A 24,541-nucleotide genomic window follows, 5' to 3' on the forward strand; every position below is an offset into this window, starting at 1 on the left:
ATGCATTATTCACATTAACATTAATTTAATCTGTCGTTCTAGATAGGTCTGTGCCAGCACAGTCAGTCCTGCTGCACGTATTTTCTTTTCTGTTTTACAACGGTTTCGGCGGTGGGGACGAGGCAGAAGAAACAACTCCTTCCGCATCTCTCAAGGTCGTGTATCCCACCATCTCGAGAAGATAGCGCTCTCGCGACAGCAGAACCTTCCGCCCCGCGCCTTCCAGGAACACGCGACAAAGATCCCGCAGAGTTGACTGCTCGGCAGTCGACACGAGCAGCAGATGACACGGCGCCAGGGAGATCTCGTTATGTTCGGGCGACGAGCGGAAGATGTTCTCGTGCAGAGAGGCCGGGACGCATTTATCGTGCGCAAGCCAGGCACACAGAGAGTCAAAGAGGTCGTTGTTGACGATGAATTGGATGAGGGTGTCGAGGGAGGTGCAGTCTAGTTCGGGCGACGGGAGGGGTTCCAGGGCGTTGTAGAGCGCGATGGTACTAGCCAGGCTCTCGAAGAGGAGGGTGTGTTCCTCGTCGTCGCCCGTGTCACTACTCTCCTTGCTGGACGCGGGCTGCAGCAGAGTGTGATTCGCCGGCGAGGCCAACGGTCGGTCGTAGCCTAGCTGGACTCGCCAAAACCGATTGCACCCCACTTGGAGCACCATGCAGGGGATCAACACCACGTATCCCCACCACATGCGAGCCGTGACCATGGACGCGGCGCCGGCAATGAGACCCGTCGTGCCGGAGATGACAGCGTGCCACTGGAACCGGCGGAAGCGGAGTTTTAACCGATCGCGAAACGTCGCCACGGCAGGGGAGCTCGTCACGGCGTCGACGTGACGTTGGAATCGCCAGACTAGATACGCGGACCAGATGGCGTTGATGAGGCCAAAGGCCGCGGCGAATGCGTTTCCTACAAACCCGGACAATAGATTACTGGCATGGAAGACGCGTGGGTTAGCGCCCCAAATGGCCATGAGGGCGCCCGTCCCAACCAGCAGGGCCCCGATGCCGAGAAAGATATCCATGGCGATCCGGTCGATGAATTCGGTGCCGAGCTCGCGGAACCCGACGCCAAGGCGGATATCAATGAGATTAACAAGATCGGTGTCGGCCGTCGAGGCCGACGACGCGGTGAGGCAGTGATGGCGTAGGGATTTCAGGTACTGGCGCTCGGAACGTAGGACCCGCACGTTCTGCCAGCTGAGAAAGCCGTCACGGACGGCTACTGCGGCCATCATCAGGGCCAGGGGGCCTCCGATAGCCATCAAGATCATCGCATGTCGGGGCACCGGGATCTGGTTCCAGACGTTGGCGGCGAAGTCTCCCGCATTGGCAAACTCTAAGTAACCGGTGCTGGCCAGCAGGCTGTTGCGGTACCATGGGGGGTGGACCAGGTGCAATCCTTTTCGCCGGGAGCGTTTGTGGCGGACAAAACTGACGATGGGGAAGTGGTCGGTCTCTTCAGTCTCCTCATGATGGGCGGCTTTAGAGGCGGTAGAGGAAGGAGGAAGCTGCGAGGGGGACATGAGGGAGTGGGGGAGAGACGCGGCTCATCCCGAGGAAGGTGAAGCCCGGGGGGGGGAGGGAGGAGAAGAAGAAAGAAAAGGAAGAAGGGTAGGAGGAAGATAAGAAAAGAAGAAGAAAAAATGAGGATGACGACGATGGTGAAGAAGGGAGAAAGAAAGTCAAAGCGGCATCTACCGGTGGGGTGGGCTAAACGGGAGAGAGGTGAAAGGAAGGGAGGAAGAAAGAGGGCGAGCGAGAGAAATTTATGCGAGGACGAAGAATGTCGGTCTGCCTCGGGGTGGGAGAGACTATCTTGAGTGGCCCCGGGGAGAGAAGCTTAGTCTTGCCCTGTAGGGCTGAAGTGGATTCGCTGCAGGCAATCGTGATTTTTTCTGATGTATAGCGGTTTTCCTTTATGGTATGCCTCCGGGGGATATTTCGGATTTAATAGAAATAGTAGGAAAAATCATTGACCGGCAAGCTGTACTTCTGCCTAACCCTTCCAAACCAAGCATCGGTGGGCCCCTCCTGAGAACGGGGATGCCCTTGGTTTCTCCAATCGAGGATCGTGAAGGCTCGCCGTGAATCAGGATTCTGGTGGATCACGGAGTCTCGGAATTTCTTGCTTCAACGAGGGCTCGAATTGTGATCGGTCGCTTCCCTCCTTCATTTGCTGATGTGTCCCTTGGTTGACGAATGCCACTAGTCTCGTTTACTCGCGTCACCCAATTTCCCATCATCCATTCATAGACTCTTTTCATTGTCCACTTAGCATACACATGTTTTCAAAAATAAACTAGAGAAAAAAACAACAACAATTGTCTACGCTCCCTTCGCATCTTTCACGGGCTTACTCTCCGAGCTCAATGCCTTGATCAGCCGAACGCCTGCGTCCGCTGTCTCCTGCTGAGGCCACGACCAGAATTTCTCTGATTTTCCGTTGCCATTTTGTTCTCCGTGCAGGGCTTCCTCGGAGCCCGTCTTCACGTCGGTAGAGGTGGTGTAGACGCTGACCCGGTCCTGGAAGCGCACCTTGGTCTTGCTGCGCGGAGACGCGCATTCCGAGAAGGTATCCAGGTACGCCTTGCGGACTGCATACCGTTTGGCCGATTCTCGTCGTTTGACCCCCTCCGTCAATTTCTGCAAGCCCGTGTGCACTGCGTACCGCACCATCAGGTAGGCCCATTCTGCCACAAGAATAGACAGGAGTAGCGAAGTAGTATTCACCTCTTGCATTCCGTCGCGGTACAAGTATACAATGGCGGCCGTGGACAAACATCCGAGCCAGGTGAGAAGTTCTAACCCTTGCAGTGACGGTCCTATCGAGTCGGCACGGATAGGCGGCGGTCGCTGACACTCCAGACTCAGTTTGAAGAAGTCGCCGCGCAACTCCAGCCAGTTATTGGCTAAGAATCCTAGAGGCACCAAAGGCCACGATATGCCGAAGAGAGCTAGATACCCGTATTGAACGGCCATCTCCAAGATATCTTCATGCACGTCGTACTCGTCTGCTTCGGTCTCGTTCCGAACGCGCGTGAGAAAGCCGGCCTCGTCGGGCAAATCGGCCAACAATCGATCGGTCTGTTTCGAAAGGTTCCTGGCGTGGCCTGCCGTTCCTCGCTTTTCGCGCCAATCACGCCATTTCTGCAATAGCACGCGTTTCGCGTAGGGAAACACCACCTCCTCGCCAAAGTTGAGAGCCTGTGCGGTGATAGACAGCGAGATAACCTCCTGCTGCAATCGAGAGGTGTCAATGTGCACTTGCGACGGGTTCAGGGTGTTGGACACCCCTCGCACGCTGAACACGTCGAGATACGGCAGGATGCGCTCGCCAAACGGGACGTACACAAAAGCGGTCAGAATGGTGGGCAGGAACGCCGTGATGAAGTGCATGACAAAAGTCTTTGACGTCTGAGCTAGGTCGTACTGGTCCTGGGTGCGGTAGTTCTCGTACTTGGTCAACCGGAGGGCGACCCGGGTGAGCACGTTGGTGATTGAAGGCAGCGAAAGGGAGAAAAGCACGGTCGGCAGGAACTCCAGGTAGCTCTTGAAGGGGCCGTTGTACACCTCAGAAATGAAAACCTCCAAAGCAAACGAGGCCACGATCAGCGTTCCGAGTGCCAAGCTTGCGACCGTAGCAAAAGGAATCAACAGGAGCTGGCGAAGAAGCTGCTTGTGGGCCGAGAAAACACGCACTGTCTCTCCGCTGATGGGATTCTTGATCTCTTTGTCCCAAACGTATTGCACACGATTCACCTTCAGGGCACCCACACCTTTCACGTTCCATCGCAAGCTAAGCTCGGTCTCGCGAATCTTCCAATATTCAACAAAAACGATGCACCACAGACAGTTGACCACGGCGCCGGCGACGGAATAAGGACCCAGATAAAGCCATGAAAAGACGCCCCATGCGGCGGGGAAGAACAGGAAAGTCGAATAGCAATGGATGAAGGCGTAGTAAAAAGCAACCTAAAATCACAATTACCATTAGCCCTCCAGACAAGACGTAAAGAAAAATGCAAAAAGAATCCAGGAAGATAATACCCACCTTCTCGCCATACAAAGCTCTAATAGCGTCCAGGTCATCCGGTGTCAAAAGTATCGACCGGCTCCATTTCCGCAACAGCTCAGCGTTTGCGGCCGGGTCGTGGAGCGGGATAGCCGCGGTGACATGCTTCCAGGGACCATGCTGCGCCGTGATGCCAGCACCTCCCAGCGACTTCTGCCACGTCACTGCGTGGTATACCGACCGGAGTTCTTCGGCAGGGCTTTCGGATTCGGCGATCGTTTGGTCGTCGCCAACGGGCAGCTCGTGAGCAATTCCATATAGCCAGTCTTTCACACTATGCGAATTTGTCAGCAAGATGAAGGTGTGGTGTTAATTGCAAAGGAATCGTGGATGGCGGACCGAGATTGATGGACCATTTTTCCTAGGTGATCGCGGGGTACCCGAATGAACACCAGCAGCGAGGAGCCATGACCATGGCGGACCTGGGTCTGTAGATGGGCTTCTTCGAGATCATGGATGAGGGTACGGAATTCTTCGACGGCCTGGGTAAATTCTACCGACGTCAGTACGGATTAAACATGAACGGGGTACGAATGGTTCACGCGGGGCGGCAACCTACCGAGATTCTCAAAATCATAGCGAACCACCCAGTCCACCCCCAGATTATCGGACTCCGAGTGATCGGGAGGGCCGTAGGCGGAAAAGAACGCCATGCCAAAGGTGTATACGATTGAGGAGAGTTGAAATGGGTCAGAAAGGAGGAAGGAGAGAGAGAACGGGCATCATCTCAGCGGATGATTTTTTTTAAAGTGGTACAAGAAAGTGATGCTGAGGTGGAGAGAGGAAGAGAGCCAGGAAGAGAAGATTGGCGAGCAAGGGATGGGATTCCCCCACAAATGAGCGTCTGACAAAGCGCTGGCGATCGATTGCCCAGGGTTATTTTTATTTTAGTTTGGAACTGGAAGGAAACCAACAGCAGCGATGATGAAATAGGGATATTTTTTACCTTCTTTTTCTTTTTTTTTTACGGGGGGAGTAAGGTACAGTAAACACTAAACAGTCTACCGTGGAAAGCGCCGAGGATCCGTGCCAAGCTTCAGCCCTACAAGGCATGGCGGTAATACCATATCTCCTTCACTGTACGGAGTACTTGAGGTTGTTCTTACGGATCTGAATGCCTAGGTAGGAAGTCAATTGATTAACAGTAGAACGCTGATGCTGTCACTCCCAATCTCCCGCTGGTTCATCTTAAAATAACTGATCCCTCAAATCTATTCCACCCAAACCCCATAGTTTGGCCACACTATCTCTACTAACCCCGTACCCTCTTTCCAGCATCGGTAAGCGCCAGCTCCTGGTAAATGGCTGCCTAGAGCCACCGTCGAATATTCCAGGACCACCGTTCCAAGCGAAGCCAATTCCTTTCTACGCCAGAAATGAGTCCTCATATCCCCCGCATCGTGTGGCCTCACCGGGCTGTTGAAAGTAAGGGGGATGTCTGCGATGCAATGCACCTCCCTGTCGTGCATCTGTCTATTCTGATTTCCACTCCAGAGGCAAACGATGAACTGGCAGTACCTACAGAGTAGATGCTCTGTAATCCTGTTTAAATACCTGAGTAAAAATACCTAACCAGCCGTGCGGTGTATTTGCAAAGCAGAATGTTGCTGCCTGCGCGGCCGTCCTTGCTTTCGGCCACAAATCCGGGATAGTGTCGGTGGGGCAGCGGGTCCAGGGCCCCCTTCCTCCACTCCCGGTCCAATAACGGGCACATCCTTGCGGCTTTCCTTTCAATCGTTACCTGCTAAGGCTACAGGGCTGCTCCACCCGTAGGGATGGGAAATGGGATTGCATAATTTCGATGCCTGCTGCTTCCTCTTCAGTCCGAGGATTCCGTTAAATTTCTATCCCACACAGGATTTCGTGATCGAGATAACTCATATCCGAGGCTGTTCTCGGCTTCCTCGGAATTGGGCGTCTGCATCCATGTTTATTATTAACTCAATCCCACCCCTTCGATCGATCCAGTTGTAAACCGAGTAAGGCACTCCGTAGACCTCGCGGATACCAGTTAATTGATCATAACTACAGTACTTAATGTCGGACCGACGGTCTGCTTCTCGAAGTTCATGAGACGCCTCTAATCAAACTGCTCGTACTCCGTACAGATCTGGTCTATCTATCTACATTCTCGACATTTCCCTTCTATTCTGAAACGGCTCCGTATTCGGGGTGATATATAAACACCCGTCACTTGACCTCTATCTACGTCATAAGTGGCTATCCTACTCAGTACAGGTGGCAATCAACGACTACTAGTTTCGACGCACCTCCCTGTCCATCCCGCCAATCCTCCTATTCTTGTTACCTTTGACTTAAATGGAGAGGAAATCAATGCTGTCATCTACCCTTGAAACAATGGCCCGTCGATTCTTTCCCGGACAGAACGCCGCCTTCGGGCTGAGCTTGTTTCTATTTACGTTCATGTTTCTGCCTACCCTGGTCATGCTATTGGCTGTCGTCGTCGTTGTCATCATGTATTACCCGCGCCTGAGGAAGACGAACCATGCAGAGTAGAAAATCGACGATCCAATTTCGGTGGGTTTGATCCGTGGCGAGTGTGGTGCTCTCAACAACACTAATAAACAGGCGCTTACGGATAGTTTGTTCCTTGTACACTACCTACGCGACGCATTCTACGAGTGACACGATCGGGTCGAATTAGGGGGATACATTTGTTGACCAGGGAAGAATATTCGTTTTTCTTTTTGTCTCTCTCTCATATATCTTGTATTATATGTTTCTCCTTTTTTTGTTTTGCTGTTTGTCTTGGTCGATTTGATATCTGTCCGTCCAACCACCAACCCCTTTTCCAGTATCCCCTAACTATTCCGTGCTCACTTCTTCTCCTTTTATTTTTAAACAACCCGGTCCTCACGAACGCTCCTTAATGATCAATAGAAATTCAAATACAAGCCTCTCCCAAACCGCGAATAAAACGCCAAATACCACTTTGTACTCCCTGGATGATACAGTGTAACCCACTATATCCCTGTCACTTAGTTTCTACCCGAAGACTCAAGACCTAGGCCGCGTTTCTTTTGGATTTCCTAGTCGGTTCTCTCCCATGAACCCACTGGACGGACAAGCCCGGCCAAGACAGTCGGGACTCGGTCGCCCAAGAGCCGAGATCGAGGCTTGGTGTAACGGCGATCGACATACCCAAGGGCCAAGACTGATGATCGGACCAAGTATCTAAGAAGCTATTGGATGTGTCTTGGCCAGTGACATAGACGGTTACGCCGGTAGTAGGAACCTGGCCATAGTAGTAGAGGTAGTTACTGATTTAGACAGCTGCAGTGTGTTCTCTGTATCGATGCCTTATCGCCTTAGCGGGTAGCTATAGGTCAGTAACTGAGTGATCGTTCGGGTGCCCGTGTCCAGTGAAATCTTTTCGCCGTTGTCGCGCCTCACTTCCGGGCGTGGGCGTTGCTATTGACGGGCTGACAGCCGAGGAATGCGGAGTTGGTGAGTCGTGCAGGTGCATGTGCCGATGGTTTGAGGTGGTGCTTGGCTTTGTTTTATGGTTGGTAGTTGAGATATCCATGGTTACTAGATAGGGGATTTTGCCGATCGCTTTTCCCTTCGTTTTCCCGGGGGCTTTTGGGTTGCTTTCTGGTACCTAGGTGAGGCTTGCCTATCTAGCTAGACTTGGAAGCGTAGGTATACCTTCTTGGACAGAAACAGGTAGCCTCTGCGGGTCATTTTTATGGTCTGGTTCCGCGCGGGATATAGTAGAACGAAATTCATATATCGAGAAAATATTCCAGCAAGAGCAGATCTTACCGCTTCCCCAACTTGGATACTGCATCCAATGTCGAAAGCGCTTTGAATCAGTCGTTTTCCAATATAAATTGCCAGGTGCATATATAGACACCAGACCCGATAATGCTTGCCGCAAAGTGATCAAGTAGATAGTGAACACTATCATCTTCTAAATCCACATATTAGATAAATAGATAAAATCAAATCCCAACTCCAACCCATCCTCCCACACAAAAGAAACCAAACATACGCACATAAAAATATCATGACCTACTCCCCTCCGTCAAGGGAATCTCATCAGCCACAACAGTCACCTCCACCTTCTTCACAATCCCCCCAGAAGTATGCCGATCCAAGAACTCGCGATCCCCCGCAAAGATATGCGTCATATTCGTCAAGACATGCCGTTCCACACCTTCCTCGCCCACCACATCCCGCTGCTGCATGTAGGGCGTAATCCATTTCGATTTCCAATCTTGCGTGAATCGACTAGCGCTGGCGCTGAATAATGTGTTGTTAAGTGTGTTAGAGCCGTTCGCGATTCGGGTATGTCGTTTATATAGGTTGAGGACACGCGAGGTGAATTTTCGGACGAACCAGACGACGAGAGGGCGGAGGCAGGGTATCGAGGCGGTGATTAGCACCGCGCCGGCTTCGATGAACATCCATCGGAGGAGAGTGACGCGGTTGGTGCGTGGGTTTCGTGAGAGCATGATGGTTGGGTATTCGATTGTTTTGACGAGGGAGGCGGCCATTGCGCTGTGGGGATCGCTTAGGGGTGGTGGGTTCGAATTTGAGGAGAGGAATGGGAATGAGGATGAGGGTGCAAATGGGGATGGGAAAGAGGAGAAGAGCGTACACGATTCCTAAGCTGAGGAGGGAGATCAAGACGAGTTTCACGCGGACGGTCCAGTTGAAGCGCCAGAATGTGTATACGGGGAAGACGGCGAGGAGGAGATCGCAGGCGGAGTTGAATGCTGTTCTCTCGTCTGTGAGCTGGGTATGTCAAGAGGGCGAGGGAGGGAAAAGACCAGCCTTATCTCCTTGGAAATAACCACATTTGATTTGAATATCCAACGACTGACAATAGGACTGCTTTCCTGGACTGAATAGCTCTCCCAGGTGGATTGAACACTGGAAGAACAGTAGGAACACGCTTACGGCGCTGATGACGATTTGGAAAGGGATAAGAAGCCATAGCAATATCCTGTGCAACGCGCGAGCGGCGAGCAACTCAATCAAGTAGAGAATGAAGTCAATGCGCCCGGCTGTCGCAGCCAGTACGACGATGGCCTGGCGGATGGCGGAGTATTTGAGTGCTTTGGCTTCATGATCATGCCCTTGAGAGCCGATAGCCAGCCCGTACCCGAAGTCAACAGCTACATTGGATATCGCAGCGGCGATAATTAGCAATACCTAGGGATATTAGTCCGAGTAAACGAAGGGCCGGACAGCGACAGAAAAACAGAGGGACTAACCAAGCCAAATAACGTCACCAAATCGCTGAGCTGGAAATTGCCGAATTTATAATTGTTCACAGACCGAAGAACGACAGCCACGATCGATAGCCCAGTCAGAGCTGATCGACGGTTAGTGAATCTGGAGTAATAGAGGAAGCGATGGATTTCATTTTCCGAGGAAAGAATATCCACTGCCAAGACATAAAATGCGAGTGCCAAATTTTGTAGTCATTTCCTGTGAAGAAGTGGTCGCCAATATTATGAACTGTCTCATTAGCTCCTCGTCAGTGGCAAGGCTGAACAGGCGGCATTGTTCAAACTAGACGAAGATTTCGAAGCGCCCTGGTTACCTGTTGGTTAGCAGCTTGATGAGGATAAAGAAAAGGATGTCTTGGGTTGATATGTGGTAACTTTGATTCCAACCTGAGAGTGGGCTATTATAAAACTCTTGAAGCAAAGCCTGTAATAGGCAACGGCGGAGATATCCGGTTGCTTACAACCAGCATACATATTCTGACCGCAGATCTGCAAGAAATAACTCCAGTTAAAAGTTCGTTTCGTTTGTAGATCGAATTGCATATTTTATTTCTTTCCCACAACAGGCATAAGTCACGTTAACGAATTCAGCCATCATATAGACGGCCTTCAACGGTTCAGAATCGCTCAATTCGAGTGATACAGTGAGGAGACTCGAGAGCCAGATAGCTTTCTTGCAGGTCTTGAGCTAGACAAAGAAGAAGATAGTTGGAATTCTCCAAACAGGGAACAACTATCAGGGTCGGTTTTAAGCAATGATAGGCACAAGTGTTAAATCGAGAGATAGAACGGGGCGGACGGAGGGTAAAGCGCTGGTGGGGGTGGAGTAAACACGCAGAATGTGTGTAGCAGCTACTCGTTACTTCATTGGATATTGATGTTTTTTGATGCGTCTGTTGCTTTGAAAGTGATTTGGGCGTTCGACACGAGAATCTTTTTCGTTCGGCGACGCTTGCGTAGTAGCCCAGTGTGCCAATGAGAAGGTTTCATCAGGCCAATAGATTTTGATCTAATCATTGAAGGTTGAATTAACAATTTCAGGTATTTCATCACGGCCATAGTTAATCTCAAGAACAAGTGCCAGTGACTACCTTGACAGGGAATTACAAGTAGAAGAGTGGCCGTTCATGCGATGATCAGCAAGTAAATGTATCCACCGAGAGGCCAGAAAAAAACCCTCGACCCACCTGTCATACACAGTGTATTCAGCCCTATCACTTTCTCGCCAAATCCTATTCACCTGTAAGTGATGCAATGTAGAGTCTAGGCCTTACCGGGAAGTCTAGAATCGAGATAAATCTCTCATTCCTGAGTTACTCGGGTCGGACTGGTCCGTCGCGCTCACGAATCGTTGGCTAGATGTCACTCGGGAATCATCATAATCGTTCTTGTGCAACATCAAAGATTCAATTGAGAGACACAATGAGATAATCAAAGTAATAGATCCGGCCGAAACGCGGACTGGGACACGCACTCACTGTTTACTAAGGGATTGTAGCGAGGAATGCAACGTCCGAAGGCAGCCAAATCATACATTCCAGATCCCCACACCACGACGTCATAGACTTTCTTCCGGGCTCTAGACAGTCACTCAGGCGGATTTAATTGGGATATAATCATGGCATTGAATTGTATTGTTTAAATTGTGGAAGACATTGCGAGCTTATGACGTTGATTGAAAATTATCGGTATTCCTTTTCCCACAGACAATGATGGGTGAATGAATGTGCCTAAAGTCATGACCTATTTATATCTCTCAAACTTTTTCAGATGAACTGACTTTTCTTGCATCAAATCTCTTCAAAACGAACCCCCTCCCGGAGGAATATCAAGTATCTACCATTCTTTTCCATACCATCTCTCAAAGAATCCAACCATACATGCCTAATCCCCCCCTTCTTTTCCGGACTCATCCATGTCCGAACTTCGTCGCGCCAGCCAAATCAGCCAAAACTCCCTCATCAGCTACCGCAGCGTAGCATCCAGCCCCAGTCCAGAAAATGTCGGGTCACCAGCAAGACAAAACTCACCTCAGACACCGCCGCAGGACCCATCGCATCCGCGATCGTCGCCCGTTCATCGCGTGCGTTTCGGCTCTGATATGAGGTTCGAGTATGGTGATACAGAGGACACAGAAAGTACAGAGTATACAGAGGAGGGGGAACAAGAAGAAGATGAGGATGAAGGAGAGCCTGGCCCGGCGGTGGAAGAGGATGTTGAAACCAGTCCTGGACCCCGGCTGGAGGGCCTCGGTCATGGTCATATTCGCGCCCGTCATAGATCATCGTCTACCCAAGGCTCTGGGTCGGTGGATATTACAGAAGCGGGTGGACAGCCAGGGATTACAAACCAGCGCTCACTGAGCTGGCATACGGAATTGCCTCGACGTGAGGGGTCTGGAGAGACGGGGAATGGGCGGAGAGCGTCGCTCCTGGCAAGAGTTAATGGTATCAGACACGCGGTGGTGGATCGCACGAGACAGATCGCGGCGAAATTGGGTCGACCACCGGGGGATGATGAGGATGGGAGGGTGAAGTCGACGACGGCGTTGGTCGGGTCTGAGACACCGCGATCGGAGACGACTTCCCACGATCTGATGAATGGCAGGCAGGAAGATGAGAAAAATGAAGGCTATGGGCCGGATGATAGAAATGGAGGTGAAACAAACGATCGCAATAATGGCAATGGGCGTTCTCGAGGCCATCGTCGAAACCAGAGCTCAACCAGCTCCGAGGCACACAGGCTGGTGCGCGAGATGACGAACGAACAGGCCAATCGACATAGTGCACATAATCGTGGTCACCCTCAAATTCAACCTGAGAGCCATGATCTGTTGGCAGTTACCGGTGGAGGGGGCATTCTATCTCATCTACTGCGGCTGAATGCAGCTGCGAATGTCCCAGACAATGGTCACAATCTTTCCTCGACCGAACCAAATACCCCTGGATTGTTACCGAGTAGCAATCTTGGAACAGGGGCGATGACTCCACGGAAAGAAAAGCGGAAGTGGTATCACAAGCAGCACCAAAACGTGTCCACTCCGACTCTCATAGCCATGGGCAGCACTATCCCGTCCATGAATGTCAGCGGCGCCAGCACACCTGTATCCAGTGAGGTCTTGACGGCCGCATCCAAACGGCGCAGTAAGCACTCCAGCGGTGCAATGCGTCTGGAAGATGAGATCCAGGTGACTTTGCAGATTGCGCAGATCATCGCGCGCCAGCGATACATCATGCAGCTTTGCAAGGCCTTGATGCGGTTCGGGGCGCCCACCCACCGACTTGAAGAGTACATGCATATGACGGCGAAGGCACTTGACGTTGAGAGTCAGTATCTTTATGTCCCTGGATGCATGATTATGTCGTTCGACGACGCAGCAACTAGGACCGCCGAAGTGAAACTTGTCCGGGTCGTGCAAGGGGTCGACCTCGGACGACTGGCCGACACGCACAACGTGTATAAGAACGTGGTGCATGATGTGTATGGCATCGAGGAGGCCATCCACGAGCTGGAGGAGATTATGAACAAGAGCCCTCGGTTCAATAAATGGGTCATCGTCTTGGTATATGGACTCGCAACCGCCATGGTCGGTCCATTCGCATTCAACGCCCGCCCTATCGACATGCCCGTCATCTTCTTCAACGGCTGCCTGTTAGGAGTCATGCAGCACGTTATCGCCCCGCGCTCCGCCCTATACTCCAACGTCTTCGAAGTCTCAGCCTCTGTCCTGACCTCGTTCATCGCCCGTGCCTTCGGCAGCATTGTCACTTCATGGCCTAAAGGCACGCCCGACCGACTGTTCTGCTTCTCCGCCATCGCCCAGTCCTCCATCGCCCTGATTCTCCCTGGGTACACCGTTCTCTGCAGCAGTCTGGAACTGCAAAGCCATCAAATTGTGGCCGGATCTATCCGCATGGTCTACGCCATCATCTACTCCCTCTTCCTCGGTTTCGGCATCACCGTTGGCACAACCATATATGGACTCATCGACCCCTCCGCAACGTCAAACACGACCTGCCCAAGCGCTGGTGCCTTCCCAGACCCCTACCTCCAACGCTTTCCCTTCGTCGCCGCCTTTGCCCTCTGTCTGATGATCGTGAATCAGGGCAAATGGAAGCAATCCCCGGTCATGGTCGTTATCGCTCTAGCGGGTTACATCACCAATTACTTCGTCACGAGGCGTCTGGGCACGACCTCCCAAGTCGCCAATACCGTCGGCGCATTCACCATCGGCGTCATTGGTAACTTGTACAGTAGACTCTGGCATGGCCATGCGGCGGCAGCCATCCTACCGGGGATCTTCGTCCTCGTGCCGAGTGGACTGGCGGCGACGGGGTCGCTGGTCACGGGCGTCGAGACGGCGGATGAAACAAGATCGAATGCCACGTCGCATGGCAGTGCGAATCAACAGGGTCAAGGTACTGGCCCGACTCATGATATTTCGGTGCAAATATTGGGATATGGCATGGTACAGGTGGCCATTGGGATTACGGTGGGACTGTTTGTGGCAGCATTGGTGGTTTATCCGCTGGGAAAGAGGAGGTCAGGATTATTTAGTTTTTAGTTATGCATTAGATGCTGATATCATAGAGATTGTGATAGAAAAAATAGTGCTTAGTTTCATAGCGTTGATTCAGATACAACACAGCTGTTGCATTTTACTCCATAGGAGAGGTTTCGATCCTCCACAAGGATTCTCTCATAATTAGAGCCACTGACAAACTCAACAGAATATAAATGTTCAACTACCTACAAAACCGCAAGAAACAAGCACCCGTAGAACGGTAGTGTACACCTGGCCGAGGGAGGCCGCAACAGCACCACATTTCGACGAAAACGGATGCGGGCGTTGAGTTTAGACTTTCATTACAAGAGGAATGACAGCTTCTGCACTGTCGGACTTTCCCCCTATCCACTTTAATAAACGGTTCATGAGAAACCCTAATCGCATTATCTCATCTTGACCTCAACGGCGTGAGTTCGAGGTGCTGCCACATTATCATCACCAAACACGGAACCCGAGGTCCGGCCTATCACCATGGATCTTGGCTTCATTGTCCGTTCTGGTCTCACCAATTTCAAAATGGTCTGGGGTCTAGACAGTCGTGACGTCAAGAGGCCCTCACAAGGCGGGCTTATATAGTCAATCGGTGGGTGAATGCTGAGCTATCTATCTACTCAGCTAAACTGAGCCCCCCTCGCTGTGCTAAACTCCCTGCCTAGTAACACCTACCCGTCTCTTTCTCTAGCTATCGACAATGGTCTCCTTTCCGCGACGATTCCTCCGCCGTCAGCGGCACGAGGATCGCCAGACCACTCCGCTGGTGGTTTTAAACCGCCAGCTTCCCATGCTGCATCTGCAGGACACGGCGCGGAACAATTGCATCGCCACGCTGGGCGAGTTCGTTGGCACGTTCCTCTTCCTGTTCTTTGCGTTTGCGGGCACCCAGGTCGCCAATACGCCGAAGCCCGTGGAAGGCGCATACCCGAATACCTCGAATCTGCTGTATTCGTCGTTGTCGTTTGGGTTTTCGTTGATGGTGAACGTGTGGGCTTTCTATCGCGTCACGGGGGGATTGTTTAACCCAGCTGTATGCATTTGAGCCTCCTTCCCTGTCTGCTTGCCTGTCTGTTCAGTTGGTGAGACTGGCGGATGGATGAAGAATCCTGACGAGCATACAGGTCACTCTCGCGCTGTGCCTGGTCGGAGGCATGTCGCCTCTCCGAGGCGGACTGGTCTTCGTAGCGCAGCTCGTGGCCGGGATCGCGTCTGCGGGCGTTGTCAGCGCCCTATTTCCGGGCGATTTGAACGTCGGGACGCGGTTAGGCGGCGGGGCTTCGATCTCGCAGGGCCTGTTCATCGAGATGTTTCTGACCGCGCAGCTAGTGCTGGTCGTGATCATGCTGGCCGTGGTGAAGCACAAAGCGACCTTCTTGGCGCCCGTGTGTATTGGGCTGGTCTTCTTCGTGACGGAGATGATTGGTAGGTTTCTCCCGGCTGAAGAACCTACACCATACATAAATACTAACCCCATCTTCTCCATCCAGGCGACTACTACACCGGCGGCTCCCTGAACCCTGCCCGCTCGCTCGGCCCGGACGTCATCAACCGCAGCTTCCCAGGCTATCACTGGATCTATTGGATCGGGCCGCTGCTGGGCTCGCTACTGGCCTGTGGGTTCTATACCATGATCTCGAAGTTCTCATATCATACCGTCAACCCGGGTCAGGATTTCAACGAGTGGGAGGCAAAGCTGGGTCCTGGGTCGTGGGACAACGCTATCCACCGTTTGTCATTGTCGGATACTACCACGCTAGACCATCCGCAGTCGCCGCGTGCTGGAGGCCATCGAGCCAGTCATCTCAGTCACGCGGATAATGTGAGTCCGGATGGGGAACAGAGAGTACCTGCCATGCCGGGGTCGGAGGAGGTGTAATCAGTCTACTGTCGTGGTGATGGTTGGTACGGGGAAACTGGGTATAGCTGTGGAAGGATTGTTTCGTTGTATTTAATTATGTGTCTCTTTGTTTTCCTCGCAAGCGAGGACGAGAGAAAGGCGCTGCTTGTGTGCATGTACACAGTACGGAGTCTCAAGTACGGATATTGAAGACTCCGTGCTGGGACGTGTGGAGGACCTGAAATTTGCGAAGACGGCCAAGTGGAGGGATCGGCGTGGTGGTGGAGATGAGCTGGACCAATCAGTGAATCTGGATAGCTGGATTGGGATCGAAATCTGGCCATTTTCCCAGGGAATTGGATCGAAGTCTGGATCGTGTGGAGGAGAGGAGTCCGGAGGGATCGTTCGGAGTGGTTTGTGTCGGGATCGAACGACTGGTGGGATAGCCAGATGCTGATTCGGGTGGGTTGCATAGGCCAAGTTGTCTCATTGCCAATTGCTGTTACTCCTAGTGACGGGTAGAATAAATTCAATCAATCCCACTAGTTCTGCTGCATGTGCTGCATACTGCAGGCTAAGTCGAGGTCTGAACACCCCCGCCTGGATCCACCTATCTGCGGTGGGCATGACGGGAGTCCAGATTAATAGGTTAATATCGGGTGAGCAGATTATGTAGAAGGGAATGTTAGGCGACGCGCCACCGGAAGAGTGGAGATAACCTCTGCCACGGAAGTATATTTCCAGTGCCTGTTTTCCAGACTGACACTGACAGTGTCGGTGACAGATAGATGAAAGCCCAAAAGAAGGACTGATAGACAGGGGGACAGCGACAGGGAAGACGGGAAGAAGGTGTCTGGAATGCGCGGATGACCAGCAAAGAAGTGTTCAGGTGGATAACATCATCGACAGGGGCTCGAGCATTCCTCCGTTAAACTTTGCGCCGGCGAGGATCCACATCGTTAGACTCCCCCTTGGCGTTTCTCTTAAGAGGCGAACCCCACGCGTCTCTCCTGCTCTCCGTCACTGTCCATTGCTGGCTTGCTGGCTGGCTTGCGCTGTTTCTCTCGTTCTTCCTTTCCTGTCTCTCGCTCTCTCTCTGTGTCTCCCACCGTCGTTGTTACGGCTTTCTTCACCGTCTTTCTTTCAATTCCCCCTTTTCAGCAGCCAAAAAATGACAAAATCGAGAGAACCGGTCGCGGAGGAATCCGGGCTGGCCGATGCGGGCGATTCCCACCTTCTAGGTGAGTCTGGCATAACATACCAGAGATATGTCGAGCGTCGAGATTGACCCCCTCAGCCAAACTCGGCTACAAGCAGGAACTCCGCCGCCAGTATTCCACCGTGCAGATATTTGCCGTCGCCTTTAGTATTATGGGACTGGTTCCTTCGATCGCATCGACTATTGCTTTCTCATTACCTGCTGGTCCGGCCGGGATGGTCTGGGTATGTTGACCCTCATCTGGTTTCAGGTCATCGCTAACTGTACCGCGCTAGGGTTGGTTCACTGCGAGTATTCTTATCTTCTTCGTAGGATTGGCATTGGTATCTTCCTATCTACCTGGAATTGGCGATCGCGGACTAATGATGTCAGGCCGATATGGCTTCTGCTATGCCCACGGCCGGCGGTCTCTACTGGTGGACGCACTATTTCGCCGGCGCCAAGTACAAGAATGCGCTCAGCTTTCTGGTCGGGTATAGCAATACCCTGGGTTTGATTGGGGGAATGTGCTCGGTAGACTGTATGTTCTCTCATTTCGCCACCTGCTTGCCTGTCTACTCCATACCGGGAATGCCTCATCATCGTATATACTAATAAGCTACCACCATCCAGACACCCTCGCGCTCATGCTCCTCGCCTGCATCTCCATCGCGCGCGACGGCACCTGGTCCGCCTCCAACGGCACCGTCTACGGCGTCTACGTCGGCTTCATCCTCATCCACGCGCTCTGCGCCATCTTCACGGGCCCCATCATGCCGCGCATTCAGACCTTCTGCATCTACGTGAACATCGGCCTGATCATCGCCACCGTGATCGCCCTGCCCGTCGGCAAGGTCACGCGCGGCGAGGCCCTGAACCCGGGCACCTACGTCTACGGCCACGTGGATAACATGACGACGTGGCCGACGGGGTGGAGCTTCGTGCTGGCGTTCCTGGCGCCGATCTGGTCGATCGGGTTCTTTGACTCGTGCGTCCATATGAGCGAGGAGGCCCTGCATGCTGCCAAGGCCGTGCCGTTGGGGATTATCTGGTCCGCAGGCTGTGCGTGCGTGCTGGGGTTCTTGGTGTTGTCGATTATCGCGGCGGTTATGAATCAGGATGTGAATGCGACGATTAACTCGGTGTATGGGCAGCCTATGGCTCAGGTATGTACTTCCGGGCGGTTTTATATCGTATAACGTTTAGCAGGGAAAGGCTAATCGGGTAAATTGGAATCATAGATCTACTACGACGCGCTCGGCAAGAAAGGTGCCCTCGGCTTCATGGGCGTTCTCATCGTCATTCAATTCCTCATTGGTCTCAGCCTGGTACATTTCCCCATTTCCATCTTTCGATGCCTCGCAAGCCTTCTTCGCCCTTTAGGTCCAGGACCATACCTAAATGATTACCTCTAATAAAAAAAAATTAGATCGTCGCCGCCTCCCGCCAAGCCTGGGCATTCTCGCGAGACGGCGCGCTCCCCTTCTCGCAATACTTCCGGCACGTCAGCAAACGCGTCCGCTACCAACCCGTGCGCGCCATCTGCGGCCTCGTCTTCGTCAGTATCATCTTCGGCCTGCTATGTCTGATTAACTCGGTCGCCGCCAACGCACTGTTCTCGCTCTTCGTCGCCAGCAACTACGTCGCCTGGGGCACGCCCATCCTATGTCGTCTCATCTGGAGGGAACGTTTCGTGCCGGGCGAGTTCTATACCGGGTGGGCGAGTCGGGGTATTGCGGTTATCGCGGTCGTCTGGTTGATGTTTGGTCTCGTGTTGTCGATGTTTCCGAGTACGGGGCCGAATCCGAGCGGTATGTGTCCCTTTTCCCTTTCTTCCTATGTTCTTGGTTTTGTGTCTGGGTTGGGCGGAAAACGAATGAATGAACGAATGATTTGCTAATGAATGACTGGGTTTAGCATCGGATATGAACTACACGATCGTGATCAACGGATTTGTTTGGATCGCGTGCATGTCGTATTACTTCCTCTTTGCGAGGAAATGGTATACCGGGCCGAAGATGACGGTTGATGAGTCTTCATCGTCGACGTATTCGGAACATTCGGGGCCAGAGAAAGAGAGAGATTAATTAATATTGTCGCTGGGCTACTATTATTATATTACGGTATGTAGATTTATAGATATGCTATAATCATATGTTCTGCTGTCTTCAATGATGGCATGGTTATGACCTACGTGGAATAGTATAGATAATTATGGAATAGGAGTGTTGAAGACAAATATACAAATATAAATGAAGGAAGGTAATGATTGAAATAAACATAGCAAAGGTATAGGTATCAGGTATCGATATGCATACATACAAAAGGAAATTGATAAGAAAACAACCCAACTCCGGTAATAGGGCCGGAGGTCTGAGACGTGAGTCTGAAACATAATAAGATGATGGTCCTTTTATTGTTGAAATTATTCACTTAATCAACCGAACACCCAGGCTCCCGATCTCGAACCGAAACGATCCGGTCCAGAGATTACCACGAATGACTGGCTTAGAGAGCAGCCATCACACCGAGCACACCGGCCATACCGGCGATACCGACGCCCAAACCGACAGGCGTGGCCTGAGCAGCAGCGCCCTCGCTGTTCGTCGAGGTAGCGGAAGCCGAGGAGTCCGAGCTGCTGGCCGACGGGGAAGAGCTGCTGCTCTCGGTAGTGGAGGCCGTAGCTGACGCACCCGAGGAGGTAGCGGAGGAGCCGGTCTCAGCGGCGGTGCCCGTGTTGCTGGATTCCGAGCCGGACGCGGTGGCTGTGGCGTCGCTGTTGGTGTGCGTGCCGTGCAGGGTGCGCAGCTCGTCGAGGTCCGAGGAGGCGCGGTCGCGTGCCTCAGAGGCCCGGCTGCGGGCGTCCGAGGCGTGGTCCGTGGCCCAAGTGCGGGCGTCCGAGGCGATGTCGCCCGCCTCGGAGGTGATGCGCGACGCGGCGGCGCCGCCGGCAGTCGAGGCCGCGTTGTAGAGAGAGGTGGCTTCCTCGACGACGTCGGAGGCGATGCTCTCGCCGCCGTTCACGGCCGTCGTGGCGATGCCCTCGGCGGCGGAGACGATGTTGTCGATGCCGTCCGGGTTGGGGTTAGGAGCGGCGAGGATGGAGGTGGAGAGGAGAGCAGTGAGGACGAGAGAGTACTTCATTTTGATGGTGTTGGATGAAGATGTGGTGGGTATGATAGGTAGTACAGTATGGATTAGATAGAGGATGTGATGTGATGTATGTACCCCGGAGTCAGGATCGATAGATGAATAGATGAATATAAATGAATAGCTAGACCCAACATAAGGAGGACCCCTGACCCCTTTTATATTTCCCTGCCCATCACCTCCATCTGATTCTCCATCGATCGGCAAAGCAATTACTCCATCGCAGGGGCGTTTCACAGTCCCACGATTGGAGTTTCCACCGGGGGGGAGGACAAGGCTACTGTGGCAATGCCGACAAACCATGGGACGATCGCAGCACGAATCCACCATGTGCAGCGGATTTGCCCATTACTTTCCCCGACAGGCTAAAGCCCATCCACCTTTTTTTTGCCCTTCTCGGTTTCCATCCAGCCTGCGTCGAGATTTGTGGCTTTGTGCATAAAATGTTTCCACTGTACCACAGGAACCGCGAACACCCGAACTCTGATGTGAAGATTTCTTCCACCCCGAATCCCATAAGGTTGTGTGGGTTTCTATGTATAGAATTGACACCTTACTCATGTCCAGGCTACAGAATTGGTTTTGAAGATCCTACGGGCCTCCGCCACGGCACTTCAATTAATATTATCATGGAGGATTATTCCTGTGCAGGGAATCTGACCGCCCCTAGTCAACGCCACATACGCACACAGGTACCACGTAGACCCTGACAGCAAACGTCACCCCAATCCCGCCTTAAAACCCTGGTTGATCCCTGTTTCGTCGAAGCCTTTTGTAGCACCATGAATCTCACCGCGACTGAATAACATCATCAGTGCTGCAGGATCCGAGAAGCAGCAGAAACCGCAATAATCGGAAGACGGCACAAAGACCCACCACGTCGCGGCAGCCGAAATTACTGCCGTCGAAGGAGTCGGTGATTTTGTTGATCGAGTGATGACGTTGGTCGGGTCTTGGCTGTGGCGATGTCCCTTTTTTTCTTTTTTTATGCTTGGTTGTGTTCGGTTTTCTTTCGGATTTGGCTGTGTTTGCCTTTCCGTATGGCTGTGCACAGGTTTGTGCATACCTCCGTGGGTATTCTTAGGTATTAAAGATGGCGATGCATGAATCTAAGCTGTTAGCTAATAGCTAGTCATGTAGGGTTGCTGCCTGTTGGGGTAAATCTTGTTCATTCTGTTGAATCGGATCGAGTTAAATTAATTTATATGGATCAGATCTGGGATCCGGCCTGTTGCCTAGACACTACTGCGTAGATGCAGTGTCTCGTGTGATGCTAATCCTGTCCACGTCCACTGTCCGCTGTCCACGGCATACATCGAAAAATCACGAATACATACGGAGTAGAGTACATTTCAATCCCTCTGCAGGGATATAAAAATAACCACCAACCAATCCCTTGGCTACTGCAGATCAATACATGACAGCAATCGTAGTCCTCTTTCCCTGGGTTTGCTGATTACTGCTTTTTCTCAAATTGCCGGTACGCCTGGATGATCGCCTCCCATCCGCCCGGATGATTCTCTTCCTTGGGATCATCCTGTCCGTCCAGTACCATCACGTCGGTCTTGCGCGTGTTGATCGAATACCAGACCAGGTTCTCCGGATCCCCGGTCACCCGCATCATATTGGTCTGGCACGCGCCGTCGCACTGCTCGCCGTAGCTGCCGTCCCACTCGCCGTTAAAGAACGCCCACGCCGCCGAGTTGTAGAGCAGGATGTCGGATCCGCCGTCGACGTTCGTGGCCAGCGCGCTGCGGCACGCGCCGTCCCCTTCGTCGCACCAGGAGAAATCCGGGTCGCCGAATGCGGCGTCTGCGGTCCACGGCGCCGGTGCGAGCTTGACGGCCCCGTTGCCTTGCATGTAGGGACTCTCGGTCTGCAGCAACCCTGCGTAGACGTTCTGCGCCTGGTGGAAGTTGTAGTTATAGAGCCAGTGGTGCTCCGATCCGGTGCCCGTCAACCAGGTACCTTTAGTCGCTTCGACCAGGATGCCACGTCCCGTAGAGATGATGGTCGTGGGTCCCCCGTCGAGGTTATGGTCTGCGGTCCAGCCCCAGAAGTTCTCGATGTAGGCGGACGAGCTGTTGGTCAGGTGCAGGACCATGAACGCGGCCATGCAGTTCGAGGTGTCTTGGTCGGTGCAGTCGTTCGAGACAGAGCTCTCGGCCGTGCCGCCGACGGTGACGATCGTGTTCCAGAGCCCGACGTCCCCGGGCTGGCTACCGGCGGCGTTGATCTCGAGGATCTTGGCTCCGGGGAGAATCTCGGCGACCGAGAATCGCATGTGTTGGATCTCAATGACGCCCACGTCGTCGGGTTGGCCGAGCTGCACGACAGTCTTCGGGTTCTGGGCGTCTTGGAAGGCCTTGCCGGCACCGGCAATCACCGCCCACGCTTCGCCCATGATGCGCGATCCCGTGGGGATGACGAGCGTATCCTTGACGATGTACACTCCGTACGGGAAGTACGTGATCTTGCAGTTGGCGGCGTTGTCGGCCAGGATGGCGTTCAGAGACTCGGTATCATCCGTGGACCCGTCGCCCTTGACGGTGTGCCCGTCGACGGACTTGACGTTGACGATCTGGTCGGCTGCGTACTCCGCGTAGGTGGGCTGCTTCTTGGTGAAGAACTTGCCGTTGTCCAACAACACATCAGGGCGGGAGGTGCCGAAGCTGGTGCCAGTTTCGTACTGGCCGGGGGTGACGTTGCCCCAGACCCAGGTGTCGACTTGCTTGGTGGCCTTAAGCTGGACTTTACCGTTGCTGTCGACGGCAATGTCGTTGTCGTTATCGTGCGAGAGGTTCTGAATCAGAAGCTGGCTGTTGCGCTTCCCGCCGTCGTTGGACGAGTCGTAGAACTTCACCACCGTGCCCGAGTTGATCGATTCCGAGTCCAGCAACACCAGACTGCCCAGTCCGTTGCCCGTCATGTCGACGCCTGTGCCGCAAGTGTCGAAGGTCACGCCCTGTAACAACGCCGTATGGCCGCCCGCCGCCTCGAACGCAGTCGTGCACCCCTTGAACGAGATATTCTTGAAGTTGACCTGCTGGTTGGAGTTTTTGATGCCGGTAGCGCCACCGGTGATTTCCTATTCGATTTCCCTCCATTAGCACACTTTATCTCTTCAACGAGGTGAGAGCACATACCACATCCGTCACCGCAATCGTCGACCCAGCTTTAATATCAATACCCTTATGTCCGCTCGAACTCTCCGGCATCTCAATCTTGACATTCGTCAACCCAGCACCCTGCGCAACACCCCACTGCAGCGCCGTGATATCAACATCCCCATCCAGCGCTGTCAAATCCAACTTGACATTGCGCATGAGCGTCATGAAACTCGTCTCCGGGTTGCCATTCCCCTCATCATACCCCTTCACCAGGACATCCCCACTAAATCCCTCCGCGGCCTTCAAGACCGGCAAATCCAGCGGATCACCAGTAATCACGGTCCCGACGCGCAGCTCCAACGTACTCCCGAGCCGGTACGTACCCCCGGGGAGATACACTTCTGCCGGGTAGCGCGTGACGCCGTTACTTTTCCGGCTGCCATCGCTGCCGTCATCGTTGATCGCTTTCTGAAGACTGGCTGTTTGATCGCCGGATCCGTCGCTTTTGGCGTTATAGTCTGTCTGTACGTTGCGCCAGACGGGGTAGTTCGCGTTGTCGACGTTAGGAGCAGAGCCGCTGGCTTCGCCTTTGTGGTCTTGCAATGCGAGCCAGTAGGTCGAGGGGCTGCTTTTGGTGGGGCCGGAGCAAGTGCCGCTCGCTGCGTTTGAGGGTCTTTGGATGGTTAGCGATTGCCAGTGTTTATATTGCCTATGGATGGAGTTAGACGTACGAGGTCTTCGATGCCCCTGCCGCGGAAGATGAAGGAATGGCAGCAGCAGAGGCCGTGGCCAGAACGGCGGCTAGGACCGTTAAGGAGAGAAAGTCACGCATCCTCTGCGTATAAATTTAGTGAAAGAGCGACTAGTTGCAATATCTTAAAAGAGTGAATGAATTAAAGAAGTGACTGAATCAAAAAGTTCGCATGGCTGCAAACTAAATCTTCGCAAAGGCCTACCGGCGCTTATGTAGGACCGCACTTCCCAGCCCTATTAGCTATTCCAGCGAGTACTAATTAATTAAGACTTAGATCTTGCCTCGAGATACGAACAAAAACCAAGCGATGTGGGCCGCAGCCTCCGGGGCGAACAATGAGATTCGACAGGTACACATGGTGAAGAAGTGAAGAACCCCAGAGCGTGGGACAGGAGTTACCCATTGCGGTAAGACGATTTCCCGATTGGGGAAGTGGTGATAGAGAAAGTCGGACAGACAGAAAGACAGGCTGGAAGGATCGTCTTGCAGCAGTTTGATTGCGATGATCACAGGGCGTTTTGGGGGCGATGATCCCAGTGTCTTGGGGTATATGTAATACAGAGTTACACACATCTCGGCAGGCAGCCCTT

General features: G+C 52.9%; 8 protein-coding genes across 8 annotated transcripts; 3 read left to right on the forward strand and 5 right to left on the reverse strand.

Moving 5' to 3' along the window:
* Positions 1 to 94: 94 nt before the first annotated feature.
* On the reverse strand, positions 95 to 1,531 carry KD926_000411 (uncharacterized protein; the record flags this gene model as incomplete). The annotated part of the gene is made up of 1 exon (XM_053096311.1): positions 95 to 1,531. The coding sequence occupies one exon, from the start codon at positions 1,529 to 1,531 to the stop codon at positions 95 to 97; it is 1,437 nt and encodes a 478-aa protein (XP_052959481.1).
* An 802-nt stretch (positions 1,532 to 2,333) lies between these two features.
* Positions 2,334 to 4,733, reverse strand: KD926_000412 (anoctamin family protein; the record flags this gene model as incomplete). Its single annotated transcript, XM_053096312.1, has 4 exons — positions 2,334 to 3,980; positions 4,060 to 4,354; positions 4,420 to 4,573; positions 4,640 to 4,733. The coding sequence occupies 4 exons, from the start codon at positions 4,731 to 4,733 to the stop codon at positions 2,334 to 2,336; spliced, it is 2,190 nt and encodes a 729-aa protein (XP_052959482.1).
* A 3,375-nt stretch (positions 4,734 to 8,108) lies between these two features.
* On the reverse strand, positions 8,109 to 9,537 carry KD926_000413 (uncharacterized protein; the record flags this gene model as incomplete). The annotated part of the gene is made up of 5 exons (XM_053096313.1): positions 8,109 to 8,604; positions 8,705 to 8,834; positions 8,931 to 9,261; positions 9,324 to 9,424; positions 9,498 to 9,537. 5 exons carry the CDS (start codon positions 9,535 to 9,537, stop codon positions 8,109 to 8,111), a joined length of 1,098 nt encoding a protein of 365 aa, XP_052959483.1.
* A 1,719-nt stretch (positions 9,538 to 11,256) lies between these two features.
* KD926_000414 (DUF1212-domain-containing protein) lies at positions 11,257 to 13,905 on the forward strand (the record flags this gene model as incomplete). Its single annotated transcript, XM_053096314.1, has 1 exon — positions 11,257 to 13,905. The coding sequence occupies one exon, from the start codon at positions 11,257 to 11,259 to the stop codon at positions 13,903 to 13,905; it is 2,649 nt and encodes an 882-aa protein (XP_052959484.1).
* Positions 13,906 to 14,599: 694 nt separating this feature from the next.
* KD926_000415 (aquaporin) lies at positions 14,600 to 16,196 on the forward strand (the record flags this gene model as incomplete). Its single annotated transcript, XM_053096315.1, has 4 exons — positions 14,600 to 14,932; positions 15,024 to 15,324; positions 15,390 to 15,721; positions 15,924 to 16,196. 4 exons carry the CDS (start codon positions 14,600 to 14,602, stop codon positions 16,194 to 16,196), a joined length of 1,239 nt encoding a protein of 412 aa, XP_052959485.1.
* A 714-nt stretch (positions 16,197 to 16,910) lies between these two features.
* On the forward strand, positions 16,911 to 19,024 carry KD926_000416 (putative GABA permease (Uga4); the record flags this gene model as incomplete). The annotated part of the gene is made up of 8 exons (XM_053096316.1): positions 16,911 to 16,980; positions 17,037 to 17,182; positions 17,234 to 17,266; positions 17,331 to 17,478; positions 17,571 to 18,103; positions 18,179 to 18,265; positions 18,367 to 18,748; positions 18,855 to 19,024. 8 exons carry the CDS (start codon positions 16,911 to 16,913, stop codon positions 19,022 to 19,024), a joined length of 1,569 nt encoding a protein of 522 aa, XP_052959486.1.
* A 421-nt stretch (positions 19,025 to 19,445) lies between these two features.
* KD926_000417 (putative GPI anchored protein) lies at positions 19,446 to 20,081 on the reverse strand (the record flags this gene model as incomplete). Its single annotated transcript, XM_053096317.1, has 1 exon — positions 19,446 to 20,081. One exon carries the CDS (start codon positions 20,079 to 20,081, stop codon positions 19,446 to 19,448), a length of 636 nt encoding a protein of 211 aa, XP_052959487.1.
* Positions 20,082 to 21,543: 1,462 nt separating this feature from the next.
* KD926_000418 (glycoside hydrolase family 55 protein) lies at positions 21,544 to 24,029 on the reverse strand (the record flags this gene model as incomplete). The annotated part of the gene is made up of 3 exons (XM_053096319.1): positions 21,544 to 23,175; positions 23,234 to 23,870; positions 23,929 to 24,029. The coding sequence occupies 3 exons, from the start codon at positions 24,027 to 24,029 to the stop codon at positions 21,544 to 21,546; spliced, it is 2,370 nt and encodes a 789-aa protein (XP_052959488.1).
* Between the last annotated feature and the right edge of the window lie 512 nt (positions 24,030 to 24,541).

Source organism: Aspergillus affinis (assembly GCF_023601865.1).
Source record: "Aspergillus affinis strain CMG 70 chromosome Unknown NODE_10_length_487445_cov_86_957759, whole genome shotgun sequence".
Lineage (NCBI taxonomy): Eukaryota > Fungi > Ascomycota > Eurotiomycetes > Eurotiales > Aspergillaceae > Aspergillus > Aspergillus affinis.